This window comes from Micrasema longulum, unplaced genomic scaffold, assembly GCF_059751315.1.
Source record: "Micrasema longulum isolate JH-2025_06_02 unplaced genomic scaffold, ASM5975131v1 h1tg001259l, whole genome shotgun sequence".
Classification (NCBI taxonomy): domain Eukaryota; kingdom Metazoa; phylum Arthropoda; class Insecta; order Trichoptera; family Brachycentridae; genus Micrasema; species Micrasema longulum.
The window spans coordinates 840,469-853,078 of NW_028278446.1; the positions used below are offsets into that span (position 1 = coordinate 840,469).

At 38.6% G+C, this 12,610-nt stretch overlaps 1 protein-coding gene across 1 annotated transcript in view; it reads right to left on the reverse strand.

Moving 5' to 3' along the window:
• Positions 1-12,610, reverse strand: part of dpy (fibrillin-like protein dumpy) — a 338,800-nt gene that overhangs the window by 126,827 nt on the left and 199,363 nt on the right. The window contains exons 4-17 of the mRNA XM_088234564.1: positions 10,685-10,789; positions 10,232-10,348; positions 9,795-9,926; positions 9,552-9,667; positions 9,056-9,314; positions 7,893-8,146; positions 7,082-7,817; positions 6,303-6,998; positions 5,415-5,894; positions 5,051-5,260; positions 4,674-4,967; positions 1,591-4,593; positions 796-1,464; positions 2-715 (exon numbers count right to left, since the gene is read on the reverse strand). Coding sequence (XP_088090690.1) covers positions 2-715; positions 796-1,464; positions 1,591-4,593; positions 4,674-4,967; positions 5,051-5,260; positions 5,415-5,894; positions 6,303-6,998; positions 7,082-7,817; positions 7,893-8,146; positions 9,056-9,314; positions 9,552-9,667; positions 9,795-9,926; positions 10,232-10,348; positions 10,685-10,789 — 7,785 coding nt within the window. The remainder of the gene's footprint in view (position 1; positions 716-795; positions 1,465-1,590; positions 4,594-4,673; positions 4,968-5,050; positions 5,261-5,414; positions 5,895-6,302; positions 6,999-7,081; positions 7,818-7,892; positions 8,147-9,055; positions 9,315-9,551; positions 9,668-9,794; positions 9,927-10,231; positions 10,349-10,684; positions 10,790-12,610) is intronic.

Here is a 12,610-nt window from a genome sequence, read left to right on the forward strand (position 1 = left end):
CCTCTGCACTTAGGTTGGCCATTATCCAGTGTGCATTTAGCAGCACTAGGACAGTCAGTATCTTTCTGGCACTCCACTGGAGCACGACATCCATCTTTGTAAGCATCTCCGACTGTGTCACGACCACACGAGCACTTGTAGGATCCACGAGAATTTTGACAAACAGCTCCCGGACCACAAGGTTTTTCAGCGCAAAAGTCCAATAGCTTACAGCCTGTGATTGGGTCTCCAGTAAATCCAGGTTGACAGTGACAAATTTGTCTGTGGTTTTCAGCAGAGCAAAATGAGTTTCTTCCGCAAGGATTTTTTACCAGGCATGCGATTTTACACATATGGTTATCGCAGAATTTATCATGCGAGCATTGTTCGTCAGATGTGCATTCGACTTTTTGACAACCAACTATCGCATCTCCATAAAATCCTTCCTTGCAAACACAAACTGCTTGATGATTAGCAGCGTTACATTTAGCATTGCGTCCACAAGATGAAGATAATTCACAAACATTTTCGCACTTAGCCTGTCCCAAATTATTGATAAGACACCGATGAGTGTCTAAACATTCATCATCTGATTGACACTGTAGTTCTCGTGTGCATATACTGTTTAAGCAAAATTGGAAATCGGGACAACTTGAGTTGGTATGACAAGTGGGCTGACAAATCCCTTGGATACATAATTGATTACCGATGCATTCTCTAGTATTTGTACAGGAAGCTACAAAAAAAATGCAATTAGTTTTCTGTTAAATTAGGTAGGTTAATGTAAAAAATAGACAAATAATCGAAAATACTTACACGCACATAGCCCATTAGAACAAAGTGCTCCTGCTGGACACTGAGTATCAATCGAGCAATACTGAAGTGAAATGCAACCGAGAAGCGGATCTCCAGTTGAACCTGGCTGACACGAGCAAAGAGCTTCGTGATTATCTACATGGCAGATGGCTTTTTCGCCGCAGACTTTGTTCAGTGAGCATGGGTTCACACATTTGTTGTTAACACATCCCAATTGAGCGGAGCAATCATTATTTTCAATGCACTCAAGTTTAACGCATTCTGTGTTGGCATCTCCACGAGTTCGTGTAGGACATTGACAAACTGCTTTATGTGCTTGTGGTATACATTGTGCATTTTTTCCACAAGCTTTGCTCAATTCACATGGATTTTTGCATCTGTTATTATCACATTTTGCGGAATCTGGACAATCGTTATCAATGAAACAATCTCCAGGCTTTCTACATCCAGTAGTGAGAGGATCCCCAACAGTTCCTGAGGCGCATTGACATGTATAACTTCCTTCAGTATTTTTGCAAATTGCAGATGCGTGACATGGGTTAGAAGCGCATTCATTGATATCTACACATCGATTTTCCACAAGTGTATAACCTGTTTCACATAAACACGTAGCACGATGTTGCTGAGCTTGACATAAGCCTCTTCCACACGCCATTCTTTCACATGGTTCTAAAAAATAAAAAATAATAGTAAAGAAAAAAAAATAGTTATCTGTGATACATTTTTATTTTCCAAGACAAGATCGAATTACTGAAAAAAAATATTTAAAAAATTGATGTTAAAATCAAAACTCACCAGCACACTTGTTGGTAAGCTCATTACAATAATTATTAATGGAGCAATCATCATCATTGATACATTCCACTTTGAAACAGCCGATATTCAAATCATAAGCATCTCCAAGGTGTCCAGCAATACAGGAACATGTGGCTTTATGATATTCAACAATGCAGATGGCGTTTTTGGCACACTTTTCTTTTCCACATGGGTCACTGCACTTTTTGTTGAGGCACGACAAATTATCTCCACAATCATTATCATTTTTACATTGATCTGGAGAGAAGCAACCTTGGACAAATGGTTCTCCAACTGTACCTTCTTGGCAAGTACATTGGAATGATCCAAGAGTGTTGATGCAAATCGCAGTTGGATGACAAGGATTCTCTTCACACTCGTTTACATCTTGACATCTATTGTTTACATTTCGGAAACCATTAGCACATTTGCATTGTGAGCTAACACATATTTGATCTGTCTCGCAATCAGAATCAGATCCACATCCTGCAATACAAATACCTTCTCGACATATTTCTCCTGGTAAACAATTGCTATTTCCATAACAAACTTTAAGGCACATGTTATTGGAACATCTTTCTCCAATTGCGCAAACTCCGTTATCTGAACATGGTAAATTACATCTATTAGCAATACACATGTGTGCTTTAGGACACTGAGTAGTACTTAAACACTGGGCGGGAACCCTGACGCAACCCTGTTCAGGTACAGGATTACCTTCGAACCCAGCTGGACATTTGCATACAGTAGCGTGGTTATTACAGTCACATATGGCATTTGGCCCACACACACCATCATTGGCGCATGGGTTTTGACATTTGTAATTTAAACATGCTTCGTTTGACAAACAATTTTTATTACTACGACAGCCAATTAAGCATACTCCATTTAAACAGGCTTGTTCGTCACCACACTGAGAGTGACTAGCACACGATATTGTACATATATTCTGAAGACATCTTTCTCCCGTAGAACAATCATTATTACTTCTACAGACAGACTGGCACTGTCCATTAAAGCAAATATCTCCAGCACATTCAGAGTCACTTTTACAGGATGATGCAATTCTTACACATCCCTGATTATTATCGATCAACCTAAATTTGGATGGACAAGAACAAACTGCTTGCCTGTTAACAATAGAACAAATTGCGTTTCCTGCACATGCACCTACACATGGATTGATACAACGTCCTGTTGTACATACTGATAGAGTAGGGCAGTCAGAATCTCCATTTGGACAATGACCTTCGGGTCTGCACCCTTCAGCAAAAGGATCTCCAACTTGATTAACTGGACATTTGCAGATGTGACCAGATGAAACTGCTTCACATACTGCTGTTGGATGACAGGGGTTTGGAATGCAAGCTTCAGTTACACTGCATTCTACTTCAGCAACAGGGTTTGGTCGAGTTCCCGGCGGACATTGGCAAACAGCTCGATGGTCTTCGGCTATGCAAACAGAATTCTCTCCACATGAATCTTCATCACAAACGTTGTAACACGTGTGAGTTAATCTGTTGCATAACTGAGTGGGTGGACAATCTATATTATATACACAGGGAACTGATTTACATCCATTTACGACATCATTTGGATCTCCTGCGAATGGACCTGGTGGACACTGGCATCTTGCTACATGATTATTGGTAACACAAATAGCCTGAGGACCACACACAACTGAAGAACAAGCGGGTTGACATGTTAATGCACCGCCTTTTACTTTGCAAATCTCCGATTCAGAGCATTGAGCATCAGTGGAACATTGGTTTTTAGACACTGGAACACAACCGTTTCTATCTTCAGGATTTCCTGTAAAGTCTGGGTAGCATTGACACTTTCCTTGGTGATTTAGTGTAACACATTGAGAATTTTCTGGACAGGTGTACCCAAGGCAAACAGGAGTACATTTAAGAACACCTAATGGGTCTGGTTGACAAGCAGATGATTGTGGGCAGTCGTTATTTTGAGTACAATCAGGTGTAGATGGTTTATCACAAACTGAAGATACAGGATTCCAAACGAAGTTTTCTTGACATTCGCATATAGGATGACCAGCTGCATCAACATGGCAGACTTCATTTTGACTGCATACAACCGTATGACATACACTTAGACAAGATTTTAAACCATCTTCTAATGTAATACATGCCAGTCCTTTCGAGCAGTCATTGTCTTTGGTGCATACCCCTTTTGGTTGCATTATGACCCTTTGTTCTGGCTGACAGCCCAAACTCAGATCACTTGGATTTCCTACATAAGTATCAGCGCAGATGCATAAAGATCTATGTTTACTTCCGATACATAGAGCATTAGGGCCACATTGAATTTTACTACATGCATCAACACATTTTCTGAATCCTTTGCCAAGTTGAAAGCAAATTTCAGCATCATTACAATCCCCGTCATAATTACATTGGCCTAAAATGGTGCAACCTTTCGTTAGATCTTTGGGATTACCGGTGTATCCTGGAGGGCATAAACATTTACCACCATCACACATAGCTCTTGGTCCACATTTGATATCTTCACAGAGGTTTTTGCAATTATGATTCTGGCAAGTAAATCCAGATGGGCAAGGAACATCTTTACTGCAAACACAAGTGGACGGATCATCACATTGTGCTTTTTGCGTGATTAAACATATTACAAAAGGATTTCCAGAGAAACCATTTTTACACCGGCAGTCATAGCTTCCCAGTGTGTTAATACAAACAGCGTTTTGTCCACAAGCATTTCCACTGCACTCATTTATGTCTTGACACTCTACATATGGATTTCCAATATAGCCTAAAGAACAAGAGCATTCAATGTTGTTTGGTCCATTGTGACATTGGGCCCCCTTTCCGCAAGATGACGGTGAACACTTCATAATCGTATTGGCCACGCATCCTTCGTATGGATTACCACTTGTACCAGTACTGCAGACGCATTGATTTGAGAGTCCATACTGACAATGAGCATTTTTTCCACAAGATGGATTACACTCAGGACCGGCAATCGCTAAAAAACAAAACATCAAATTAAACATTTGTTTAAAAAATAAACAAGTCAGTCATGATAAATGTAGAAAACCAACTTACGAGGCATGCAAAGAAGATCAGGGTTTCCAATGAAAAATGAATCGCAGACACATTTATTAGTGTTGACATTGCAGGTAGCTCCGATGCCACATATGACTCCTTCACATCTTTCTTTACATCTTCCGCCGATACAGACTTTTGGGGTTTTGCACGGCATTGCGATAGAACAAACATCAGTTTCACATGATCCACCGGGGAACGGATTTCCAGAAAATCCATTCAAGCACTTGCATGTCGGTCCTTCATTCGTAACAATACATGTAGCATCTTCGGCACAAATATAAGAGTCGCACACTAGAAAATGAAAAAAGTTTAAAAATCAATTTCAGTAAAACAGATTTGTCTTTTAAAAGCCTTTATGAGTTTCTTTTACTTACTTGAGACGCATTCGCCGTTAGGAGCTTCGGTGAAACCAACAGCACAACGACACCAAGCAGCGTGCTTCTCTGGTTCGCAGTAAGCATGAGGACCGCATAGTAAACTACCACATGGACTAACACAAGTACCATTTTTGCAGGCTAAGGTACTAGCACATTCACTGTCAGATAAACACTCACTTCTTGTGGAACCAGGATAAGCCAGTATACCTAAGGAAAATGGCAAATTTTAGTAAAAAATAAACATCTTCCTATTGATGAAAGATAATGTTTCTTTGAAAAAGTATCTTAATCTAAACTTGTATAAGGCGGGTTCATAAAATTCAAAAAATATATATATTTATTTAATGAAATAAATACTTACAACCAGACTTGTATGGATCTCCCGTCATTCCATTTGGACATACACACTGATAACCACCTTTTTGATTAATACACCGAGCTCCATACGCACATGGTGCTTCGGAACACTCATCGTGGTCTACACATCCCAAGAGTGGGTCGCCTTCAAACCCTGAAGAACAAACGCATTTAGGAGGGTCGCTTGGAGTACACTTTGCATTGATTCCACAGGGAAACCTTTCACATGGACTTTTACATCTCTGACCGTCAGAAGCGTCGAGGAAAAAGGGCGGTGGACACACACACTCCCCAGGCTGCACACACTTTTCATTGGATGTGCAATCTCCATCGCTGGCACACTTTTTCTGGGCTGGAGCGCACAAACCGTTGTATGCATCGCCGCTATAACCAGGAGGACAGTGACACTCGAAATTGCCTAGCTTGTTGATGCATTCTGCACCGTAACCACAAACTTGCTGACCAGATGTGCACTCATTGATATCTAAAAAACATTATAAAAATAAGATGATACAAAAAACAAATATTTGCACGGAATATCCAGACTTCAAAATATCACATTTTAAATTATTATAATTCTAAGTTAAATCAAACTCAGAACACTTTGCCTGTAAAGCGTCTTAGCTATTACACCTCGGAGGTTGACAAATTAACTAGATATTGTTTTTAAAACATACAAAAAATAGTATTTAAAGCACAAATACTTGTAAAGAGTATTTTATTAAGCCCTTTGTTTTAATACCTCTTGGGTTAAAACTTAAAACAAAGTGTTCAATTTAATACATTTAATCATATTATTCCACAAAGTTAATGCTGATTCAATGAATGATATACTTGTATATTGTATTAAATCTAAAAAGTAAATGATTTAATAGTATGATTACTAACTAACCTTGACATGAGCCATCTTGTAGTGTATGATAACCCTTGGGACAAGCGCAATAATTTACTCCACCAGCTATCTGGATACACTCTGCTCCAGGAGGACATTTTTCTCCCTTTGAACATCCAGACAGAACACAATTGCCTTTGATTATTTTGTATGGTGGCTGACACTGACATTCTATACTGTTGCATTCTTCGCAAAATGAATATGGGTTTCCATTAAAACCAGGTGGACATTTGCATTCGTAGCTACCTGGCAAATTTTTACATACAGAGTTGATACCACAAGCTGCTTTGTTTTTGGTCTCCACGCATTCATTAACATCTCTGCACTTTCCGGAATCTTGGTTCCTTATGTATCCTTGAAGACAAATGCAAACGTTATTCCCATTATCACTAACGCATTGTTCCCCCGCTGGGCAGGGAGATCTATCATCGCAAGTGAGAGTCAAATCAGATTTAGCACAACCCTCCCTATACGGATCTCCTTTAATGCCGCCGGGACATTCGCAAGAGTAACTTCCTGGCAAGTTGTTACACACAGCTCCAGAGGGGCAAGGGTTAGCCGCACATTCATCCAAATCCGTACAGCCACCAGTGATACCCGGTACTCCGGTAAATCCACTACTGCATAAGCAATGGGCTTGCATGTTAATAAGCATGCAGTGTGAATTAGGTCCGCAATGTATACTTTCGCACGGGTCTAAAAAAACAAACAAATTAGTTTTTCATAGTGGAACAAAGTGGAAAGATAGTGACAAAAAATAAAACGCAAAAAATACTAACGTCTACAGTCGTTTCCGATATTGGGCTCAGGGCATAAACATCTGTTATATTGATCACATATCGCATTTCCAGGACAGTCAATATTTTTCTTGCACGTCACAATTCCCACGCATTTGATTGACGGGTCTGGATCGGCAAGAAAACCTTCTGGACACTGACAAGTGTAAGAACCAGGAGAATTTACGCATTCTGCTCCCATACCACAAATCCCAGGCTTAGTACACTCATTAATGTCGATACAACCTTTGAATGGATCTCCTGAAAATCCTGCGGGACATTGACATGAAAATTTTCCTGGGGCATTATTACAAAGAGCGTTAGATCCACACCTTCCTGAAGGCCCGTGTATAGTATCACACTCATCGATGTCGATGCAACCTGCGGCGATGTCATTCGGATTAAAAGTCCACCCATCCTCGCATATGCAGTAGGCTTCTTGACCATCGGGTTTACAGAAAGCGTGCTGTCCGCATTTGACATCATCACAGGGAGCTTTACAGCCCACTCTGGGAGGGGCGCCCACAAAACCTGACAGACATTCACAGTGGAAACCACCAGGAGTATTGGAACAGAGAGCGTTCTCTCCACAGGGCTGGGGATTAATGGCACATTCATCATTATCGTGACAAACAGATCCTTTGGGAGAAAATCCGTCTTTACAGAAGCATTGGTTTTCTATGCACTCTGCATTATTTGTGCAGTCGAAGTTTGATTTACATAAAATATTTACATCAACCTAAAAATATTGTTAAGTTAGATGTGTTATAATAAAATCCATAATTTAATAAATAAAATATAAATATTTACTGACTTGTTCACAAGCAACTTGGGGATCAGGTTTTCCCGAATATCCTTGGGGACAGATGCAATTGTATCCTGGTGCTGCATTTTCGCATATTGCATGCAGACCACATGGCTTTTCTAAAGCTACACACTCATCGATATCAACACACCCCTTAAAGGGATCTCCAGTATATTCCTCTTTACAGCTACAGGTAAAACTTCCCATGGTATCCGTGCATATAGCGTTAGCCCCGCAAGGATTGTCGGCGCATTCGTTTACATCTGAAATATGCACATTAAAACCAACGTTCTACCATCATCGATGCTCACGAAGGGGCATCGTAGTTGTTAATACAAATTATGATTTTTTATTAAGCTTAGTTAATTTCAGTGATGTAATGATGTTAAAATATTGTTAAATAATGATCTAAATTGTTAACTTGAATATTTCAAGAGAATTTATCGTGATTAAGGTAATCTAAGAATTCAAAAATGTAATTGAACATAATTTGATAAAGTATTAAAAATCAACACACTTTCACAGAATTGATGTCCTTTCCCCTTGAACCCTTGAGGGCAGATGCACTTGAAGGATCCGGGTACATTGATACACTTAGCATTGATGCCGCAAGAGTTAGATCTGCCGCACTCATTGACGTCCACGCACTCCTGGTCCGCTCCCATAGAATATCCGTCGGGACACTCGCACGAAAAGCTTCCCTCGCTGTTGACACACTCTGCTATCCCCTTACATGGACTTCTTAATGTCGACTCGCATTCGTTAATATCTAGCAAATTATTACTGCATTATGTATTATGAAAGCAAAAACCAAGCGAGTGCAAATTGTGATCGGGTTAAAGGGTCGGGGAGTTACCAATATTGGGTTGGGGCATTCGTGAAATTGAGGAATGTTACTTAAAATAAAAACTCTCCAACCCCGCTGGCATTAAATTAATGTAGCGATGTACAGAGATTGTGAACAATTCTGTTTGCTATGTCAGATTTTGAAATATCTGTAACAACATCTAACAGCAGCGAGAATGGAGATCTTTACAAACGATGAAACTCTCAAACAACAATCAAAACTCACGACAAACCAATTAAGCAAAATCGTTATGGTTAGCTCGTTCTTCGATTCAAGTTAAGCTGATTACCAGAATCATTTCGTTAGCGGGCGGAATAAGTCTTACCGACGCAGCCGACAGTCGGTTCTCCTCGGAAGCCCGGGGGGCACGTGCATCTGAAGGAGCCGGGGATGTTGGCGCACAGCGCGTCTCGGCCGCAGGAGTTGCGCAGCAGGCACTCGTCTGTGTCCACACAGCCGGCGCTGCCGTACGCGTCCCCGTGGAAGCCCGCGGGACACTCGCAGCGCTTGCCGCCGGCCAAGTTGGTGCAGATCGCTCCGGGGCCGCAGCCCACGCCTCCCTCGCACTCGTTGATATCCACGCACTAAATTTCGAAAGCGATAAACGTTGATGTAGAAACCTGTACCTTTGAATCTAAACTAAATAATGACTTTCTTTAATTCCAGGCGATGACGAGAATTTTCCTGGTTTTATAATTTTCCTAGATACATCAGATTGAGTAAGCTGACACATAAAACAACTTCAATCTTTATTGAGTAGGACCTGCTTTAATAAAGCGGAAAATAATTGATTTTCAAGTATATTTACTATAAATACTCACGCCATCATAAGCATTTCCAGCAAAACCTTCATTGCAGTTGCATGTGTAGTTTCCAGGAAAGTTTGTACAAACTGTATTTTGTCCACAAGCATCTGGGTGGATGCATTCGTCAATATCTAGAGAACAAATTAATGTCATTCTTTATTTTTTATAAATATACGAGAAAAAATGGGAAATACACAAGTCAGGAATGATTATCGGCCATCATATTGATATAAAATATTTTGGAAGTTAAATAATCACCTCGGCATTCTTCTTCTCCGTCTCCTTCATATCCTTGGTTACATTTGCATATGAAATGAGCTGGCAAGTTACAACACTCAGCATTTCTCACGCATCTGGATGATATTCCTGGATCCTCGCATTCATTTATATCTGTACCAAAAATACACATTAAATTAGGTACAATCTTATAGTTCAATGCTTAATGATACCTGAATATGCAGTCGATTTATGTAATATCGATATCGAATCGGGTTTATTAGATTAAATGTTAAAATTATTGCAAGCCGAAATATTCTTTAAATAAATAAGACTAAATGTTAATGGTAAATGTTAATTTTCATGGTAAAATTAGTGCTTTTTAAAAAAGTTTTTTATTAGATTTTCGAACTAATCAGAGTGTAATTTGGCAAAAATGTAAAAATGTTTTGTGTTTATTTTTAACGTTGAAAATATACCTTCGCATTTGAATCCATCTCCTATGTATCCAGGAAAGCACGAGCACTGAAAGCTGCCGACGGTGTTCGTACAATGTGCAAATACGTCACAAGGTCTCGACTTACACTCATTAATATCTGAAAATAAAACTAACCATCTGAGAAGCAAATAAAGTCATTTCGATTGAACTATATACATTTGAGAGATACAAATACTTTTGCATCTGTTATTAGACCAGAAATTGTCTGACCTTGATTTAGGATCGTAGAGACGTTTTCAGGATTTATTTTTGTGAATTTTCATAGATTTACGAATAAATCCATTGTGAATTCGCAATGACATTATTATTATAGCGAGGTATGTAATTCTCACTCGACTTGGAAGAGGAAGGCGTCTGCTATAAAGATTTAGGTACAAGTAGCAGTCAAGTAAAGACCTTTGTACATAATTAAACGTGTAATTTGCTGACTTACCGATTTCTTGGCAATTACATCCACCAAAACCATCGTTACAATGACATACTCCATTCAGACAGACACCGTTGGTGCATTCGGTTCCATCTTCTTTGGTACAGTCATCTGGAAATAATATTTGTTGTTTATATTTATTTATTTATTTATTCACACTCTTTATCAAAATACAATTCCATGTTCACTTTGCCCAGCTAACAAGGGTACATACCCCGTTCCAAGCTAGGCAATTACATTTTAATATATTATAATAGTTAACAAATTAATATAGAGCACAGACGAACAAAATATAAACTTATTCGGATACACATTTTGATTCATATACATACAGACATATACATATATACACACATATATATATATATATATAAATATAAATATACACATATATACACATGTACATACACACATACGTACATACACCCATGCGCATACACATACATACATTCATAAAAACATAGACAATTTATTTATGCGAAACTTCATGGTTGTCATCTATAAATATATATTTTTTAAAATTATTCCTTATTTTTTAATATTTTATTTTTGACATCCATTAAGGTTCTCCAATCCGTGGCATGCATCAACTTTTCTGACTCCCTACGACCAATGTCATGAAAGAGCGAGGTCAACACCTTCCGTAACTTGACAACACTCCCGTCTTTCCACGATTCTGGCAAAAGGTTATGGACCTTTTTGCCTACGTTATAGTGTTGTCTCGATGCCAGAACAGTGTTGACCCCTTCACTTAGTATCAGATCCCTATTAGAGTATCTTGTATTATGGTTGTGGTTGACGCTCGGGTAAATGTCCCTCTTTATGTGTGTAACCACTACCGTTCTCAATATATACTGTTGAATAATATTCAGTACTCTGAATTCTTTGAAGAGCAAGTCACTTGGATAACGAAATGTTGTTTTTTAAATGACTCGGATTAAAGATTTCTGTGCAATTGCTACAGGTTCAAGGGCGGTTTTTGTGCAAGCTCCCCAACCAATTAGACCGCAAGTCAACACAGAATTTGCCAGTGCATGGTATATTTAAGTATATTTCTAAGTGGGATGAAAAAATGTATTAAGCGCTTAATTTTTGCAGTTTTAGTTTCAATTTGTTCATTCCATCTCAAATACTGGTCTGTAATTATTCCAAGATATTTTATACTTTGAACAGTACTCAGTTTTTTGCAGTTGCAATTTACCATCACTGAACAATTATGTAGTTGAAGTTCGTGAATTTCATTAGGTTGCCCGGTTATTTAATTATATTAAATTATAATTAAATAAAACTTCCCTATTCCCATTTGTGACTTTCACCGGACTAGCCTGTATCGAAAGAGACACCCAAGTAAATATAATTATATAATTTATTTAATGGATTTGTGTAAACAAATAATATGGATTCAAGGAGTTTCCTCAGTCCCATCAAAATAAAGCAGCTACATATTTTTTTATTTTTTGATATTTTTGATACTTGTTAAGTTAGCTCATAGTTAATATGAGCTGCTATTTCCACTTACTTTAATTACATATCTATTTATATCATCTTACAGTAAACGTATAATTTATTTTTCAATTCATTCAAACACTTTGTATTCTGAACACTTTATATCCCGAAGCCATGTAAACACTTGATTATATAACCATACGTTGTGTCCCGGTCCCGTGTTTCACGTGGTTTACCAGCTTTCTAAAAAAGTGCAATTTTTGACATCTAGTTACATTTATTAGTACTTTTTCGCTGCTGGTAAACCACGTGAAAACACGGGACCTATACACAACGCATGGTTATTATAATCACGTATTTACACGGCTCCGGGATACAAAGCACAAAAAAAGGAGCAAACATTGTAATGCGCAATGTGGCTCTCCATAAAGGCCAACGTTGGCAAAACTATCATACAAAAATGACTTATTTAATTGTTTTAAATAA